This window comes from Rhinoderma darwinii, chromosome 5 (assembly GCF_050947455.1).
Source record: "Rhinoderma darwinii isolate aRhiDar2 chromosome 5, aRhiDar2.hap1, whole genome shotgun sequence".
Taxonomy (NCBI): Eukaryota; Metazoa; Chordata; class Amphibia; order Anura; family Rhinodermatidae; genus Rhinoderma; species Rhinoderma darwinii.
The window spans coordinates 28,999,165-29,018,110 of NC_134691.1; the positions used below are offsets into that span (position 1 = coordinate 28,999,165).

Consider the following 18,946-nt stretch of genomic DNA (forward strand, 5'->3'; position numbering starts at 1 on the left):
ATTGGAAAAAAGTGTTATGGACAGACGAATCGAAGTTTGAGGTGTTTGGATCACACAGAAGAACATTTGTGAGACGCAGAACAACTGAAAAGATGCTGGAAGAGTGCCTGACGCCATCTGTCAAGCATGGTGGAGGTAATGGGATGGTCTGGGGTTGCTTTGATGCTGGTAAAGTGGGAGATTTGTACAAGGTAAAAGGGATTTTGAATAAGGAAGGCCATCACTCCATTTTGCAACGCCACGCCATACCCTGTGGACAGCGCTTGATTGGAGCCAATTTCATCCTACAACAGGACAATGACCCAAAGCACACCTCCAAATTATGCAAGAACTATTTAGGGAAGAAGCAGGCAGCTGGTATTCTATCTGTAATGGAGTGGCCAGTGCAGTCACCAGATCTCAACCCCATAGAGCTGTTGTGGGAGCAGCTTGACCGTATGGTACGCAAGAAGTGCCCATCAAGCCAATCCAACTTGTGAAAGGGGCTTCTGGAAGCATGGGGTGAAATTTCTCCCGATTACCTCAGCAAATTAACAGCTAGAATGCCAAAGGTCTACAATGCTGGAATTGCTGCAAATGGAGCATTCTTTGCCGAAAGCAAAGTTTGAAGGAGAAAATTATTATTTCAAATAAAAATCATTATTTCTAACCTTGTCAATGTCTTGACTATATTTTCTAGTCATTTTGCAACTCATTTGATAAATATAATTGTGAGTTTTCATGGAAAACACGAAATTGTCTGGGTGACCCCAAACTTTTGAACAGTAGTGTATATATAAAATACTTGTCTACTCTCCCTGATTATCCAGGGGTGTCCTGAAATGAATACTGCATAGTAGGCAAATCACCCTCAAAATCTCACTGACATTCGCCACTAGGGGGAGCAAGCTGTTTTTTTTTTTTGTTTTGTTTTTTATATTGCTCCCATTGAACTGTATAAATATGTATGTAGTGAGCTCCCCCTAGTGGCAGCCAGAGGCAGACAAAATTGTATTGAATTCTTTGGAGGCACTCCGTTGGTAGTATTGCTAATTCAATGTATTCTGGTGGCACTGTTTGTGAGAGGGCTCTTTGCTCGTAGTATTGTTTATTGGGGCACTTTGCTGGCACGGTTTCCTTATTGGGGCACTCTGCTAGCACACTGTATGGCGGCATTCTGCTACCACTGTTTATAGGGGACATTTCTAGCACTGTTTATGGGGGACACTGCTACACTGCTTTCTTATGGGGGCACTCTGCTTGCACTATTTTTGTGAAACACTCTGCTAGCACTGTTTTCTCATGCGGGGCGCTCTGCTTGCACTGTTTAGGGGGACAATCTGCTAGCACGGTTTGTGGGGGACACTTTGCAAGAACTCTTTATAGAGGACATTCTGCTAGCACTGTTTACATTTGGGGCACTCTGCTAGCACTGTTTACGGGGATCACATTGTGAGCACTGTTTATGCGGGGCACTCTGCTAGCACTTTTTTCTTATCGGACACTCTGCTAGCACTGTTTATGGGGGATACTCTCTTAGCACTGTTAATGGGGGCACTCTGCGAGCACCGTTTATGGGGCACTCTGATCGCAGTGTTTATGGGGGACACTCAACTAGCACTGTTTACTTATGGGAGGCACTCTGCTAGCAATGTTTATGGGGAGCGCTCTGCTAGCATTGTTTTCTTATGGGGCACTTTGCAAGCACTGTTTATGGGGGACATTCTGCTGCACTGTATAATGGGGACACTCTGCTAGCACTGTTTACTTTTGGGAAGCACTCTGCAGCAATGTTTATAGGGAGCGCTCTGCTAGCACTGTTTATGGGGGCACTCTGTGAGCACTGTTTATGGGGAGCACTCTGTTAGCACTGTTTTCTTATTGGGCACTCTTCTAGCACTGTTTATGAGGACACTCTGCTTGCACTGTTTATAGAGGGCAGTGTGGCACTATCTACATGGGGGCCATGTGACACTACCTACAGGGGGCACTGTGGCATTATCTACAGGAAGCAGTGCGTGGCAATATCTATATGGAGTAGTGTGTGCACTATCTACTGGGGCCCGTGTGGAGCACCTTATACAGGGGACTGTGTGACAATATCTACAGGGAGCAATATGTGGTAATATCTACTGGGGGGCAGTGTGGAGCACCTTATACGGGGGGGCTGTGTGGCAATATCTACAGGGAGCAGTGTGTGGCAATATCTACTGGGAGCTGTGTGGCACTATCTACAGGGGGCCATGTGGCACTATCTACATGGGGCACTGGGGGATTATCTACAGGAAGCAGTGTGTGGCAATATCTACAGGAAGCAGTGCGTGGCAATATCTACATGCAGCAGTGTGTCCACTATCTATTGGGGCCAGTGTGGAGCACCTTCTACAGGGGGACTGTGTGGCAATATCTACAGGGAGCAGTGTGGTAATATCTACTGGAGGCAGTGTGGAGCACCTTCTACAGGGGGGTTGTGTGGCAATATCTACAGGGAGCAGTGTGTGGCAATATCTACATGGAGCAGTGTGTGGCAATATCTACTGGGGCAGTGTGAATCACCATCTACAGGGGGGCTGTTTGGCAATATCTACAGGGAGCAGTGGGTGGCAATATCTACTGTGGGGCAGTGTGGAGCACCTTATACGGGGGGCTGTGTGGCAATATCTGCAGGGAGCAGTGTGTGGCAATATCTACTGGGGGCTGTGTGGCACTATCTGCAGGGTTGAGCACTATCTACAGGCGGCAGTGTGGAGCACCATCTACAGGGGGCTGTGTGGCAATATCTACAGGAAGCAGTGTGTGGCACTATCTACAGGGGGGCCCTGTGCCACTATCATACAGAGGGTACTGTGGCACTATCTAAAAAGGGGATGTGTGCCGCCATCTATAGAAAGCCCTGTGGCACTATCTACAGGGGGCCATGTGGCACTATCTACATGGGGCACTGGGGTATTATCTACAGGAAGCAGTGTGTGGCAATATCTACAGGAAGCAGTGCGTGGCAATATCTACATGCAGCAGTGTGTGCACTATCTATTGGGGCCAGTGTAGAGCACTTTCTACAGGGGGACTGTGTGCCAATATCTACAGGGAGCAGTGTGTGGTAATATCTACTAGAGGCAGTGTGGAGCACCTTCTACAGGGGGGTTGTGTGGCAATATCTACAGGGAGCAGTGTGTGGCAATATCTGCATGGAGCAGTGTGTGGCAATATCTACTGGGGCAGTGTGAATCACCATCTACAGGGGGGCTGTGTGGCAATATCTACAGGGAGCAGTGGGTGGCAATATCTACTGGGGCTGTGTGGAACACCATCTACAGAGGGGCTGTGTGGCAAAATCTACATGGAGCAATGTGTGGCAATATCTACAGGGAGCAGTGTGTGGTAATATCTACAGGGAGCAGTGTAGAGCACCATCTACAGAAGTTCTGTGTGGCAATATCTACAGGGAGCATTGTCTGGCAATATCTACAGGGAGTAGTGTGTGGCAATATCTACTAGGGGCAGTGTGGAACACCATCTACAGGGAGCAGTGTGGCAATATCTACAGGGAGCAGTGTGTGGCAATATCTACAGGGAGCAGTGTGGCAATATCTGCGGGGAGCAGTGTGTGGCAATATCTACTGGGGCAGTGTGTAGCACCTGCTACAGGGGTGCTTTGTTACAATATCTACAGGGTGGGCTGTGTTTCAATATCTACAGGGACCAGTGTGTGGCAATATCTACTGGGGCAGTGTGTAGCACCTTCTACAGACGGGCTGTGTTTCAATATCTACAGGGGGGCTGTGTTTCAATATCTACAGGGAGCAGTGTGTGGCAATATCTACAGGGATCAGAGTGGATCACCATCTCCAGGGGGCTGTGTGGCAATATCTACAGGGAGCAGTGGGTGGCAATATCTACTGGGGCAGTGTGTAGCACCTTCTACAGAGGGGCTGTGTGGCAAAATCTACAGGGAGCAATGTGTGGCAATATCTTCAGGGAGCAGTGTGTGGCAATATCTTCTGGGGCAGTGTGGAACACCATCTACAGGGGGGCTGTGTGGCAATATCTACAGGGAGCAGTGTGTGGCAATATCTACTGGGGCAGTGTGGAACACCATCTACAGAGGGGCTGTGTGGAGCACCATCTACAGGGGGCTGTGTGGCAATATCTACAGGAAGCAGTGTGTGGCACTATCTACAGGGGGGCCCTGTGCCACTATCATACAGAGGGTACTGTGGCACTATCTAAAAAGGGCATGTGTGCCGCCATCTATAGAAAGCCCTGTGGCACTATCTACAGGGGGCCATGTGGCACTATCTACATGGGGCACTGGGGTATTATCTACAGGAAGCAGTGTGTGGCAATATCTACAGGAAGCAGTGCGTGGCAATATCTACATGCAGCAGTGTGTGCACTATCTATTGGGGCCAGTGTAGAGCACTTTCTACAGGGGGACTGTGTGCCAATATCTACAGGGAGCAGTGTGTGGTAATATCTACTAGAGGCAGTGTGGAGCACCTTCTACAGGGGGGTTGTGTGGCAATATCTACAGGGAGCAGTGTGTGGCAATATCTGCATGGAGCAGTGTGTGGCAATATCTACTGGGGCAGTGTGAATCACCATCTACAGAGGGGCTGTGTGGCAATATCTACAGGGAGCAGTGGGTGGCAATATCTACTGGGGCTGTGTGGAACACCATCTACAGAGGGGCTGTGTGGCAAAATCTACATGGAGCAATGTGTTGCAATATCTACAGGGAGCAGTGTGTGGTAATATCTACAGGGAGCAGTGTAGAGCACCATCTACAGAAGTTCTGTGTGGCAATATCTACAGGGAGCATTGTCTGGCAATATCTACAGGGAGTAGTGTGTGGCAATATCTACTAGGGGCAGTGTGGAACACCATCTACAGGGAGCAGTGTGGCAATATCTACAGGGAGCAGTGTGTGGCAATATCTACAGGGAGCAGTGTGGCAATATCTGCGGGGAGCAGTGTGTGGCAATATCTACTGGGGCAGTGTGTAGCACCTGCTACAGGGGTGCTGTGTTACAATATCTACAGGGTGGGCTGTGTTTCAATATCTACAGGGACCAGTGTGTGGCAATATCTACTGGGGCAGTGTGTAGCACCTTCTACAGACGGGCTGTGTTTCAATATCTACAGGGGGGCTGTGTTTCAATATCTACAGGGAGCAGTGTGTGACAATATCTACAGGGATCAGAGTGGATCACCATCTCCAGGGGGCTGTGTGGCAATATCTACAGGGAGCAGTGGGTGGCAATATCTACTGGGGCAGTGTGTAGCACCTTCTACAGAGGGGCTGTGTGGCAAAATCTACAGGGAGCAATGTGTGGCAATATCTTCAGGGAGCAGTGTGTGGCAATATCTACTGGGGCAGTGTGGAACACCATCTACAGGGGGGCTGTGTGGCAATATCTACAGGGAGCAGTGTGTGGCAATATCTAGTGGGGCAGTGTGGAACACCATCTACAGAGGGGCTGTGTGGCAAAATCTACAGGGAGCAATGTGTGGCAATATCTACAGGGAGCAGTGTGTGGCAATATCTACTGAGGCAGTGTGGAACACCATCTACAGGGGGGCTGTGTGGCAATATATACAGGGAGCAGTGTGTGGCAATATCTAAAGGGAGCAGTGTGTGGCAATATCTACTAGGGGCAGTGTGGAACACCTTCTACAGGGGCGCTGTGTGGCAATGTACTGTATATATGGAGCAGTGTGTAGCAATATCTACTGGGGCAGTGTGTAGTACCTTCTATAGGGAGGCTGTGTTACAATATATACAGGGGTACAGTGGGTCTGTGTGGCTATATATACAGTAGGCAGTGTGTAGCAATATTTACAGGGAGCAGTGTGTGGCACTATCTACAGGGAGCAGTGTGTGACAATATCTACTGGGGGCTGTGTGGAGCACCATCTACAAGGGGCACTGAGTGTGGCACTATCTATGATGGTTTTTACACTACCAGTAGTGGTCAGCACATATCGCCTACGCCTAGTCATGAAGTGAGACATCACCTGCCTGTAAACAACTGGATAACCAGAGAAATAACGTCCACCATAGTAGTTGTCAGCCAAACTAGTGCAGACACTTTTGTTAGTTTATTTCTATGTAGAAATTCTGGAAAGTAAGCCGCGCCGACTATACACGCCCACCAGATAAGCCACGCTCCATAAGGCACACCCACCAAAGACGCCACTTCCTAAGGGTATGTTCACACGCTTAGCAAAAAACGTCTGAAAATACGGAGCTGTTTTCAATGGAAAACAGCTCCTGATTTTCAGATGTTTTTTAAGCCACTCGCGTTTTTCGCGGCATTTATTACGCCCATTTTTTGGAGCTGTTTTTCTATAGAGTCTATGGAAAAACAGCTCCAAAAACGGGTGAAGAAGTGACATGCACTTCTTTTTCGCAGACGTTTTTTTTACGCGGCTGTTTTGAATGTTTGAATGTTTGGAGGCGTTCTGCTTCCAATTTTTTGGGACATTTACGGCCCGAAAAACGGCTGAAAACGCTACGTGTGCACATACCCTAAGTGTCTCTGGAAAAAAAATGTAAACTGTTGGCAACTATGCAAATGTGCCCATGCAATCAGAAGCAGGGCAACAGCTGTGATCAAAGAAACACCTCTAATCTCTGCTGTTAACCATTTGAATGTCGTGATCAACGCTGATCACAGCATTCAAAGGGATAGAGTGAGGGGAGGACACTTTGATAGTGTCACAGGGAATTTCTGTGACACGTTCATGGCCTATACCTAGTGTAATGCACTGGCTAATGTTCTAGCATGTAGATATATGGCAGTACAGATGTAGCCATCTTTATCTTGACTCTAAGGGTATGTTCACAGGGCCTATTTTCGGCTGTTTTTTGGGCCATAAAAACCCGAAAAACGGCCGAAAAATCGGAAGCAGAAAACATCTGCCCATTGATTTCAATGGGAAAAACGGCTTTCTGTTCCGATGGGCCGTTTTGAAAAACGGCCGCGTAAAAAAACGGCCGCAAAGAAGAAGTGCAGGTCACTTTTTGGGACGTTTTTGGAGCCGTTTTTCATTGACACTCTATAGAAAACAGCTCCAAAAATGGCCATAAAAAACGCCGCCAAAATTGCGAGTGGCTTAAAAAACATCTGAAAATCAGGAGCTGTTTTCCCTTGAAAACAGCTCCGTATTTTCAGACTTTTTTTTGCTAAGCGTGTGAACATACCCTGAACGCATTAAATACACAAGAAACTTTAACTTTACTTTTTCAATAACTTTTCAATGACTTTTGTTGTGTGATATCACGCTGCAGCAAGTTATCAGTCAAGATAAAGATGGCTACATCCGTACACTTTAGTTAAAAAAAATCAAAACTAAACAAAAAAGTTAAATGAAAAAAAAAGTAATGTTAAAAAAGCAAAATCAGTTAAAATTGACATTATTTATAATGATCGGTGTATGCAGTAAAAAAAAAAAATGCAGTAAAAAAAAAATTGCTTCTTTCAGTATATTTGCCAAAATAAAAATTTATATCAATTAAACCCCAATGTGTATGTACCACAAAATGGAACATAAATAAAGTACAAATTGTTCTGCAAAAAACAAAGCCTCATACATTGAACAAAAAATATAAAAGTTTAAAAGGCTAAATGCAAAGAGGAAACAAAAAAGTTCTTCTCAGGGCCAAAATTGGTCGCTCCTCCAAGGGTTAACGTTTAGTGTCAATTTAAGCGGATTCAAACCCAAAATCTAAAAATATGAAATGTTGTGGAAACCTTTTGCTCATATCCGCAGAGATGAAGGTGCTTACACACATGTAGCAGAGCTGTGTTTGTCACTCAACATAAGTCACGGTAATATCACACTGTGTTACATGTGGTTTTACTTAGGAATTGTAGATAAACCTAAGGCTAGGGCTACAACGCGACTTTGGCCGCGACCTAGGTCTTATGGCCAGAGATCGTTGGGTCGCGTGGTCTGCATCGCAGGTAATTAAAGTGAATGTGGTCGCAAGGAATCCAAGTCCTCTGGACTTCTTGCGATTTTGGGATCTCACAGTCATGGCAACTTGCGGGTTGCATAGCACCCAAATTTACTTTCATTACTTGCGATGCAGGCACCACGACACAGCGACCAAAGTCGCCGCGTAGCCCTAGCCATAGGCACTGTCCTAACTAGACAGTTTTTATGAATCATGGATGATGCACTCTCAAAGAGTTGCAGGATATGTTTGCCAACCAATGCATCTAAAGAGAAGTATATAAAGCATTTAAAAAAAATTCTATCGTTTTGTGTATACAGTTTCTATGCAGACCAATGTGTCTCCAAGTAAGTAAGCAAAAAGAAGGAAGCAACACATGACTGCAGGAACAGACTACACGCAGGGTTTGTTTATAACCTGTAATCCTGGAGACACACAGGTTTTCATGCGAACTGCATACACAAAACGGTAGAAGATTTTTAATTAAGACTGTTTGACTAGTAGCTTGTTTTATTTTAGATTCACTGAAGCATTACACAATAGCTGCAAAAGTGTATAGTACATAGCATGTGTCCACTGTTTCACAATAAACTGTGAAAGGACATATGGTAAAGGATTGTCCACCCTTTAAGGGGTTGTGTGGGGTTTAAGGGGTTATAAAAAAAAAACGTTTTTTGTTTGTTTTGTTTTTTAGAAATAGCACCACACTTATCTATAGTTTGTTTCTGGTATTGCAGCTCAGCTTCCTTCAAATGATGGGCTGAGCTGCAATACCAGACGCAGCCTTTGGATTAGGTTGGCGCTGTTTCTGATGAAAAAAAAATCACCCTTTATTCTTATTTCAAACAACCCCTTTTATTAAATTAGAGATTCCCCTGAGACCTAGCCGCTGATGATGGAGCTGTAATCCTCAGTATGACTCCCAGGACTGTAGCTTGACAGTGTGGTAAAGTTATACATGTAAGTGTCGGATGTGGGGCGCACATAATACTGCGAGTCGGAATATTCATTTGCTGAACAGCGTGCTGTGAATAGTTTGTGTAACGATACAATGAAGGAACAGATGTTGGCAGATTAAGGTGTTAGTGTTAGATGAGAAGTGTCGCGTTGTTGGACATGATCCAGGGCGGTTGTGAACTGTATTACGGATGGAGGCGACATATTGCGCTGTAAATCTGCACCATTAAACCTTTATGCAGAGTGCTGGATGGATGAAGCGACGAGAATAGTGATGTATAGAAGTCAGCGCGCCACGTCTGAGGGCTTTAGATTCAGGAGAACTCTTCTTATAAATGGGTTATCCAGGCCTGGTTTTTAAATCAGAATTATTTAATAATATATGTATATTTTATAAAACTATAATGGAGTTGTCTGCAGATACACAACAATTTTCAGAAATGCCCTTTTACCGCAAAATTGTGTGTTCATGACATAAACACGCTGTAATACCTTGTCTCCTCTGTAGGGGGCACTGTAATTATCATAACTGATTTAGGGGGTTTCCAAATGCAGGTTCTTAAAAATTGGATTCCACATTCCATGCTGAGTAATTTCTTAATATATCTTATTAGCTGCCAGAGCTCAAATTTTCTGATCCAGACCTCCATATCCTCTGCATGGCGATATTAAATAATACCATTCTGGATTGTTGCAGTAACCACTAGGGGGCGCTAAGAATTTGTTGTTTTTTTATTTGGTTCAGTGTAGAAGGAGTATGCAGTAAGCTCTCCCTAATGGGGATTTCATGCAGCCCAAATAGTTTTTATTTTAATGTACGTCTCCACAAGGGATTTGGAGCTATGTACCAGAAAAATGGAGCTCTAACCACTATGAAGATATGTTAAGAAATTAAAGAAAGAAATTAAATACATTTTCAAAATAGGCCGTCATGTACTAGAGAGATAAAAATATTACTTACCACAATGTCCATCTCTAATTGTCAGTTTTTGTGAGCTCAGCTCCAGAAGGGTCGGGCACTAATTGTTATGATACAAAAACACTGAAAAAGGCCATACTTACAAATGGACACAGCCAGGCCAGAAATGCTGATGAAAGGGCGAGCAGGTGCTTTAAATAATAATAGCCACTCCCACTAGTCTTGAGGGGAGTGGTGTGTGGTGCATGGGATGTGTAGTAAGAAATAATAAATGAATAGTGTGTGTGCAAGTGTAATACTATAAGTGAAATATAGGGGGCAGTAATAAATGAAGTGCCTCAATAGAAATAAATGGATAATGGGGTGCAAGTGTTTTTGTATATGTCCCTGTGTTTTTATCGGTTCTGTTTGTGCATCAGGAACGTTCTGTTCCAGTTTAGGAGTTAGGGACTCGCAAGTCTGGGGATCCTTGTCGTGGATTGCGAGCTTGCGTCCTTTTGGCCAAAATGATTACCAATACCCCAGGTATTTTTCATTATTATGTATATTCGCTTCTCTTGGACACAGCCGGGTCTTTGATGCTGGGAGAGCATGGTGTGTTGTTGTTTGGCATAGCAAGCAGGGTAGCCCGCTCTATGAATTATCAAGGCGTCACAAATAGGCTTCTACCTGGCTATACACGTTGTGCCTCATGACGTACACACTATCCCTCCATGTTTCACTCACTTGCACCCCATTATCCATTTATTTCTATTGAGGCACTTCATTTATTACTGCCCCCTATATTTCACTTATAGTATTACACTTGCACACACACTATTCATTTATTATTTCTTACTACACCTCCCATGCACCACACACCACTCCCCTCAAGACTAGTGGGAGTGGCTATTATTATTTAAAGCACCTGCTCGCCCTTTCATCAGCATTTCTGGCCTGGCTGTGTCCATTTGTAAGTATGGCCTTTTTCAGTGTTTTTGTATATGTCCCTGTGTTTTTATCGGTTCTACTAATTGTTATGATGTTCTCCCACACTCAGGACCACTGTACCCCAATCCAGAGTTCTATGCCCCCTTCTAATGAACCTGGGCAGACACACAGGTCTCACACCTCTAAGGCCGACCCTGTCAATACTTTGATCAATCATCTGCAGCTTTATTAGACACATGACTAAGATCCCCCCCTTGCAGTGTTGCTCTGTGTATAATATCCCTATCTAGCCTTCAGTCTCATAGTGGTCGTGGTTTTTCAGTGAGTGCAGTGTTTTTGAACAGTTGCAGACAGTGGCATTTTTCTGTACCAAGACATATTGCAAAGTTTATTATTTTTGCATGTACTATTAAAAAAAAAAAACTAAACTAAATAAATTGATGTTAATTAACAGGTGTAAATTGCTTTTAAGCCCTTCCAGACATCCAACGTGTATATATAGGGTGGAGGTCAGGTGGGGGAGTACGGAGCGGGCTCACAGGCTCCCTAGAACGAGCGTGTCGGCTGAATGCAACAGCCAACACTTCAGCGTTCCCACTAGTTTAATCCCTTAGATGTGGCGGTCAATATCGGCCCACGAGGGGTGCCCACGGGGTGCCGATGATTAACATGGCAGCCTGGAGGCCTTATGAAGGCCCTCAGGTCTGCCATCTTTGTACTCCTATGAAGCCCTGCCTCCGGCTGGGCTTCATATGAGACTGTCAGTATAACGATATGCTGCAATACATTAGTATTGCAGTATATCATGCAAGCGATCGCTGTTCAAGTCCCCTAGAGGGACTAGTAAAAAAAAAAGTTAAATATAATTAAAGTTTTTTTAATATATAGAAAAAATATAAATATTAACAGTAAAAAAAAACTTTTCTCATTTTCCCCAAAGCGCAATGTAAAAAATAAAATAAAAATTAACATAACTGGTATCACAGCATTTGTTAAATATTACAATATAACATTATTTAACCCGCACAAAAGTTTCATGTACCCTGAAATGGTATCAATAGAAATTACATCTCGCCCTGCAAAAACAAGCCCTGATACCGCGTTATCAACGAAAAAAAAAGCTATGGCTCTCAGAATACGGCGTCAAAACACAAATGTTATTTTTAACAAACAGTTTTTTCCTTTTAAAATTAGTAAAACATAAAAAAAAATATATACATTTTGTATCGCCATAAGCGTATTGACCTGCAGAATAATGCTGGGTTCACCTATTTTCAGACGCAATGGAGGCGTTTTACGCCTCGAATTACGCTTGAAAAGACGGCTCCAATACGTCGGCAAACATCTGCCCATTGCTTTCAATGGGTCTTACGATGTTCTGTGCCGACGACCTGTCATTTTACGCGTCGCTGTCAAAAGACGACGCGTAAAATTACAGCCTCGTCAAAAGAAGTGCAGGACACTTCTTGGGACGTTTTTGGAGCCGTTTTCTCATAGACTCTATTGAAAACAGCTCCAAAAACGGCCGAAAAAACGCTGCGAAAACGCTGCGAAAAACGTGAGTTGCTCAAAAAGCGTCTGAAAATCAGGTGCTGTTTTCCCTTGAAAACAGCTCCGTATTTTCAGACGTTTTTGGCTCAGCGTGTGAACATACCCTAAAGTTAAAGAGGCTCTGTCACCAGATTATAAGTGCCCTGTCTCCTACATAATCTGATTGGCGCTGTAATGTAGATAACAACAGTGGTTTTTATTTTGAAAAACAATCATTTTTGAGCAAGTTATGAGCTAGTTTAGATTTATGCTAATGAGTTTCTCAATGGACAACTGGGCGTGTTTTTACTTTTTACCAACTGGGCGTGGTACAGAGGAGTGTATGACGCTGACCAATCAGTGACCAATCAGCATCATACACTTCTCATTGTTCCAGCCCATTGTTACAGTGTGATTGTGCAGTGAAAGAAGCTGGTCTGGAACAATGAGAAGTGTATGACGCTGATTAGTCACTGATTGGTCAGCGTCATACACTCCTCTGTACACCGCCCAGTTGGTAAAAAGTAAAAACACGCCCAGTTGTCCATTGAGAAACTCATTAGCATAAATCTAAACTAGCTCATAACTTGCTCAAAAATGATTGTTTTTCAAAATAAAAACCACTGCTGTTATCTACATTACAGCGCCAATCAGATTATGTAGGAGACAGGGCACTTATAATCTGGTGACAGAGCCTCTTTAACATGCCATTTTTACCGCACGGGGAACACCAGAAAAACAAAACCCCCTTAAAATGGAGGAATCGCCGTTTTCTCCCATTCTACCCCACAATGGCATTTTTTACAGTGTTCCGCACATTATATGGTACAATAAATGGTGCTGTGAAAATCTAAAACTTGTCCCTGCAATAAACAAGCCCTCATATGGCAATGTCAACGAAAATATAAAAAGGTTATGGCTTTTGGAAGGTGGGGAGGAAAAAACGAAAGGGAAAATCCTAAAAACGGCAGCGGTGGGAATGCAGATTCAACATTTGATAACTTCCCCCACAGTTGCACTTTCCCATTTAGTCCATAAAGTTGACCCTAAATTTATTTCACAGCACAGGATTATGGTTTTCCTACCCCGATTATAAAGAATTACATAATGAAGGAAATCAGATTCAATAATTTTTTTGCAGCTGTCCCATCTGTTACAATTGTAGAAATTTTAAATACTTGGTGCTATAATGCAGTGGTATTATTTGGGCATTGTATGACGGTATTATTTGTGCACTATATGGCAGTATTTTCTTGTCCATGTTACTGTTTGTAATATTTAAATATATTTTTGATGTGCAATTTTCATCTTTTACTTGTAGACTGTTTTGTTTTGGAGCTATTCTCTAATACCTTCCTTCCAAAGAAGGGGAGGAAGCCCCAAAAGTGGTCCGCTCATGGACCTACACAGACCTAGATCTGAAAACCCTAGTGTCCACATAAAAATGTGCTGGAACTTCAAAAATGTCACATCCTCGTAGAACCCGTTATTTTTCTAGCAATCATATGATCCCAACAAAAAATCAGTTTGCCCATTTTCCTAATTTAAAGGTTATCGAATCATTTGTAAAGGACATTTGTGGATTACAATTGTGGTTCTTAGGTTTGATAAGTAACTTTGTTATTCTTTTTTACTCCATTATATATTCATTTCATTGCTATGCTTGCTTTATGAAAAAACGCATGATATTTTTTTTCTATATTTAATGTTCCTTTGTGGAGTTTTTATTTTATTATTGTTGCTTTTTTTCTACCGTTATAGTGGAATGGACGCACTCTCTGCATTACGATATACTATAAAAATCCATTATAGCCGATGCCTAATGCTTAGCAAATGTAAGGAGTATTCTATCGACTTTACAAAGCATTTCCACATCTAGGCAGCTTTTCAGTTTGCAGCCTCTTATTTATGACATTATATTCCTAGACTTGCTATGTACTAAATGGTAAAACCCTGTTCTCTTTGTATTGTGCACTTATAGCCCAGCGACAACTGCCTTCTATATTCTAGACCCAGAAGAAAAGAGAAAGTGTTGTTAGAAAATGGATTGAAGTTTAAACATTTATAGAAGATGTAAAATTCATCACACTTGTCAGTTAATATTTCAACATCGTCAAACTTCAGTGTGAATTGTATTGCAAAGCATTATGGGATGTAATATCAAATGAAATATTAAAATGTATTTCCAGCTTTTGATCAAAATTTCTTATTAAACAATTCTTAAATTGATAACTTTTTTTAATTTTACTTTAAAATGACATATCTTCATCATATTTATGTTATTTCTGTCTGACTGTTCCTTCCAGGAGAAGTTTGCATTCCTAGCTGCCTGGGTCTATGGGGCTGTCACGTATACGTTCTAAACCTCATTGTAAGAGCACCCTCCCCTAGTAAACCAATTCAAGAACGCACAATAGACATAGTCAAGATTGACAGAGATGAAAGAAGGGGGTAGGAAAGGGATTGTGTATACAGGGTGGGCCATTTATATGGATACACCTAAATAAAATGGGAATGGTTGGTGATATTAACTTCATGTTTGTGGCACATTAGTATATGGGAGGGGGGAAACTTTTCAAGCTGGGTGTTGACCATTTTGAAGTTGGCCATTTTGTATCCAACTTTAGTTTTTTCAATGGGAAGAGGGTCATGTGACATCAAACTTATCGAGAATTTCACAAGAAAAACAATGGTGTGCTTGGTTTTAATGTTACTTTATTCTTTCATGAGTTATTTACAAGTTTCTGACCACTTATAAAATGTGTTCAAAGTGCTGCCCATTGTGTTGGATTGTCAATGCAACCCTCTTCTCCCACTCTTCACACACTGATAGCAACACCGCAGAAGAAATGCTAGCACAGGCTTCCAGTATCCGTAGTTTCAGTTGCTGCACATCTCGTATCTTCACAGCATAGACAATTGCCTTCAGATGACCCCAAAGATAAAAGTCTAAGGGGGTCAGATCGGGAGACCTAGGGGGCCATTCAACTGGCCCACGACGACCAATCCACTTTCCAGGAAACTGTTCATCTAGGAATGCTCGGACCGGACACCCATTATGTGGTGGTGCACCATCTTGCTGGAAAAACTCAGGGAACGTGCCAGCTTCAGTGCATAAAGAGGGAAACACATCATCATGTAGCAATTTCAGATATCCCGTGGCCTTGAGGTGACTTTTATCTTTGGGGTCATCTGAAGGCAATTGTCTATGCTGTGAAGATACGAGATGTGCAGCAACTGAAACTACGGATACTGGAAGCCTGTGCTAGCATTTCTTCTGCGGTGTTGCTATCAGTGTGTGAAGAGTGGGAGAAGAGGGTTGCATTGACAATCCAACACAATGGGCAGCACTTTGAACACATTTTATAAGTGGTCAGAAACTTGTAAATAACTCATGAAAGAATTAAGTAACGTTAAAACCAAGCACACCATTGTTTTTCTTGTGAAATTCTCGATAAGTTTGATGTGTCACATGACCCTCTTCCCATTGAAAAAACTAAAGTTGGATACAAAATGACCGACTTCAAAATGGCCGCCATGGTCAACACCCAGCTTGAAAAGTTTCCCCCCTCCCATATACTAATGTGCCACAAACAGGAAGTTAATATCACCAACCATTCCCATTTTATTTAGGTGTATCCATATAAATGGCCCACCTTGTACTTTCGTTTCATGTTGGGTGACCGGGTGACCAAAGACAGATCTCTATAACTTTCAAAATGGCTGACAAGGTTTTAACTTCTTGCCCCAATTACTGGAGCACAGATTTCTGCCCTAACAAGTGACGCACTATGTAAATTAGTAGTTCCCAACCTTTTTTCTACCTCGTTAGTCACATTTAATTTTGATAAATGTTAGGGGGCCACATTCAACTCAGAAATGGAAGATGACATAATAAATGTGTAGAAACAAGAAAGCATAGAATTAAAAACATTTAGAGATAAATACTACTGTTAAATTTGACATCCATCTGCAAGTCAATAGGGCTTCAAATCACAGATTGGCTGAAGAAGAAATTGTGGTCCAGCTAGTTCCAAGTTGTCACGACTGTGGGGTATGTGGGCCCACTAGGCTGCTATGCCGTACCAACGTAGCAGCTGGCCAAACTACAGTTAATGAAAGACTATAGCACAAGAGTACCTGTATGAAAGTCCTAACAGACACGAGATGTAGCAGACGCTTTTGCACTGATGATACGTGGCACAGATGACACTTGGCGTGGCAGATGACAGTAAGCGTGGCAGGTGACGCTTGGCGTGGCAGATGCCGCTGGGCGTGGCATAGAGGAAGAACTCGACTCCAACACTAGACTTTGCTCAGGAACAAACACAGTTACTGGATACGGGATACAGGAAACAGGATACGGGAACACTGGGAACATGATATAACTAAGGGACCATTTGGTTTTCTAATAGTAGTAAGACTATCTGGCAGTCTGATGGAAATTTTGGGTTTGGCGGATGCCAAGAGATCGCTACCTGCCGGAATGCCTACTGTACCATTAGGTGGAGGAGGATTATACTAAGAAATTTTACACAATTGTAGCTTCAAACTTTGTGGCAATAGTTTTGGGGAGGTGCACAACGCGAGCTCCAGAGAGACATGGTGTGATGATAGTTTCTGCACAGAGCCCTGACCTCAACCCCATCAAACACCTTTGGGATGAACTAGAATGTTGATTGCTCGCCAGACCTTCTCCCCCAACATCAGTGTCTGACCTCACAAGTGCTCTAGGCTGAATGGGCAACAATCTTATGGACATCCTTCACACCAGAGTGGAGTCTGTTATATCTGTAACCATATTGACACCCATTGTTTTTGAATGGGATATCCAACAAGCTCATATGGATGTGATGGTCAGGAATCAATATAATTTTGTCCATAGAATGTATATTTGCCACTGCAATACAGTACAGCTAAAGAGTTTATGCTAGTGGACAATGATGATGTTTCACACACTGCCTTTGGGGGTCAAGGGATGGGGTATTAAGTGGAAAGTAGTGCCATCATGAATATTAATAAGCCCCCATTAATTTGGAAAGAGGTTCCAATGGAACCGATGCTATTTTTTTTTTTTTTTATAAGATCTGGAACAGATGGATAGTGGAACTATCCCCCGAACAGAAAAATACCTTAGGAGTGGTTTAAATTGTGTTAGTAGCTGTTTGAGGAGTAATGTTTCTCTATCTTTTTCTTTCTCTCTCTCTCTCTCTCTCCCCTCCTGGGTTTTAGGGGGTGATTGTTGATTTACCAGTATTGCATTTTTGGGATTGTGTCTGTGCTGCATAACATTTTGTTTAATATCAGTTGTATTAATTTCTTCGTTTTTTTTTGTTATGTAGTATAGAATATTTTGTTATATAAGTCAACAGTAAAAAATTATATTATAAAAAAAATAAAATAAATAAGCCCCCATTTTAATAACATGAATGAATGCTACCCATCATAAACTCAGAGCTGCTATCACGAGCCACACATCTGGAGTTGTGAGCCACTGTTTCGGGACCACTGATCTAGACTATGAGAAGACATTCATGAGCAAGTCTTAGCTTTGGGGAAGAGGTGCTTTAAGTAAAAATTTCACTATTTCACTATTGATTAACCTCTTGGAACATGGCATATAGTTACCCAAAACAATGCCCACATCACCCCACTTTCATAAACCCAAGGACTTTTCTTATATGACATAAGAAAAGCATCTCAGAAGACAATGGGAGGCAGAGCCGTTTTTTTCCCGCGAGTGGAAAAACCGGCTCGCATGAAAAAGAACAGAATTTTGAGGCAGATTCTCCTCCTGCCAAAAACTTTGTGTGAACGCAGCCTTAGGAGCTGTCAGCTGTGGTTTTCTTAGCTTTGTACTGTATATAGTACTTCTTGATGCATGGCCTCTGATTTCCACCCATGAGTCTTAATTTTTTTTTTTTTGCCAAACTTCTATTTTCTTCTTATAACTCATAAACTAAAAAAAAACAACAAAAAAAAAAACGTTTTTATTTTTTTTTAATTTCTTTTCCTTTTAATAAACAGTATGAGGTTATTTGTAGAATCTAAATAAGAAGCATTAGAAACACTCTTCTAATGTGCGACTTAAAATGTGATTTATTTCTTTTGTTTTTCCTGCAAAACGAAATCAATTATTTTTGTTTCAGTAATTTAATGAGTTTTATACCAACCCATATGGCGTGGGTGGAGTAAAATAAATTATATTCTCAAAAGCCAATGCATTGGGTCAGAGATTCTCAGACAGAGTATAAATGTTCTGCAGTCACAAGCAGTCTGTGTTCTGGGGTCCCCACTCATGAGTGTGTGCTTTCTATGGAAGGACAAGAGTCATTTATATCGAACCCCAATGGTTAATGTCTTATCGTTGTAGAACCCCAAGTTTCAGTGTCTAGTTGTTCTGAAAAACCAAATATCTCAATACCAATGAAGCTTCAAGCATCAGTGTTTCATAGCGATGGAATAGCGCTAATGTGTCATTTTCAAAGAGCCCCCAAGGGTCAGTGTGTCATTATTTTGGAATCCCAAGTCTCAGTGTGCCATTGTACCTGGAACCCCAAGTCTGGCATTGCCATGAAACCTACAGGAGTTTTATTTGTGGTGTTATTTTCAGAATAGAATGGGCATGCTTGGGATTGAAAATCCGCAGCATGCCCAGATTTCCACAG

At 42.5% G+C, this 18,946-nt stretch overlaps 1 protein-coding gene across 4 annotated transcripts in view; it reads left to right on the forward strand.

The window, feature by feature from the left end:
* SAMD12 (sterile alpha motif domain containing 12) overlaps positions 1-18,946 on the forward strand; it is a 609,026-nt gene that overhangs the window by 364,584 nt on the left and 225,496 nt on the right. Inside the window, exon 5 of one of the 4 annotated variants that reach the window (XM_075827981.1) lies at positions 14,260-14,451. The exons of the other annotated variants lie outside the window; for them this stretch is intronic. Coding sequence (XP_075684096.1) covers positions 14,260-14,288 — 29 coding nt within the window. The 3' untranslated portion in view covers positions 14,289-14,451. Of the gene's footprint in view, positions 1-14,259; positions 14,452-18,946 lie in introns of those variants that run through there. 4 annotated transcript variants of the gene reach the window in all.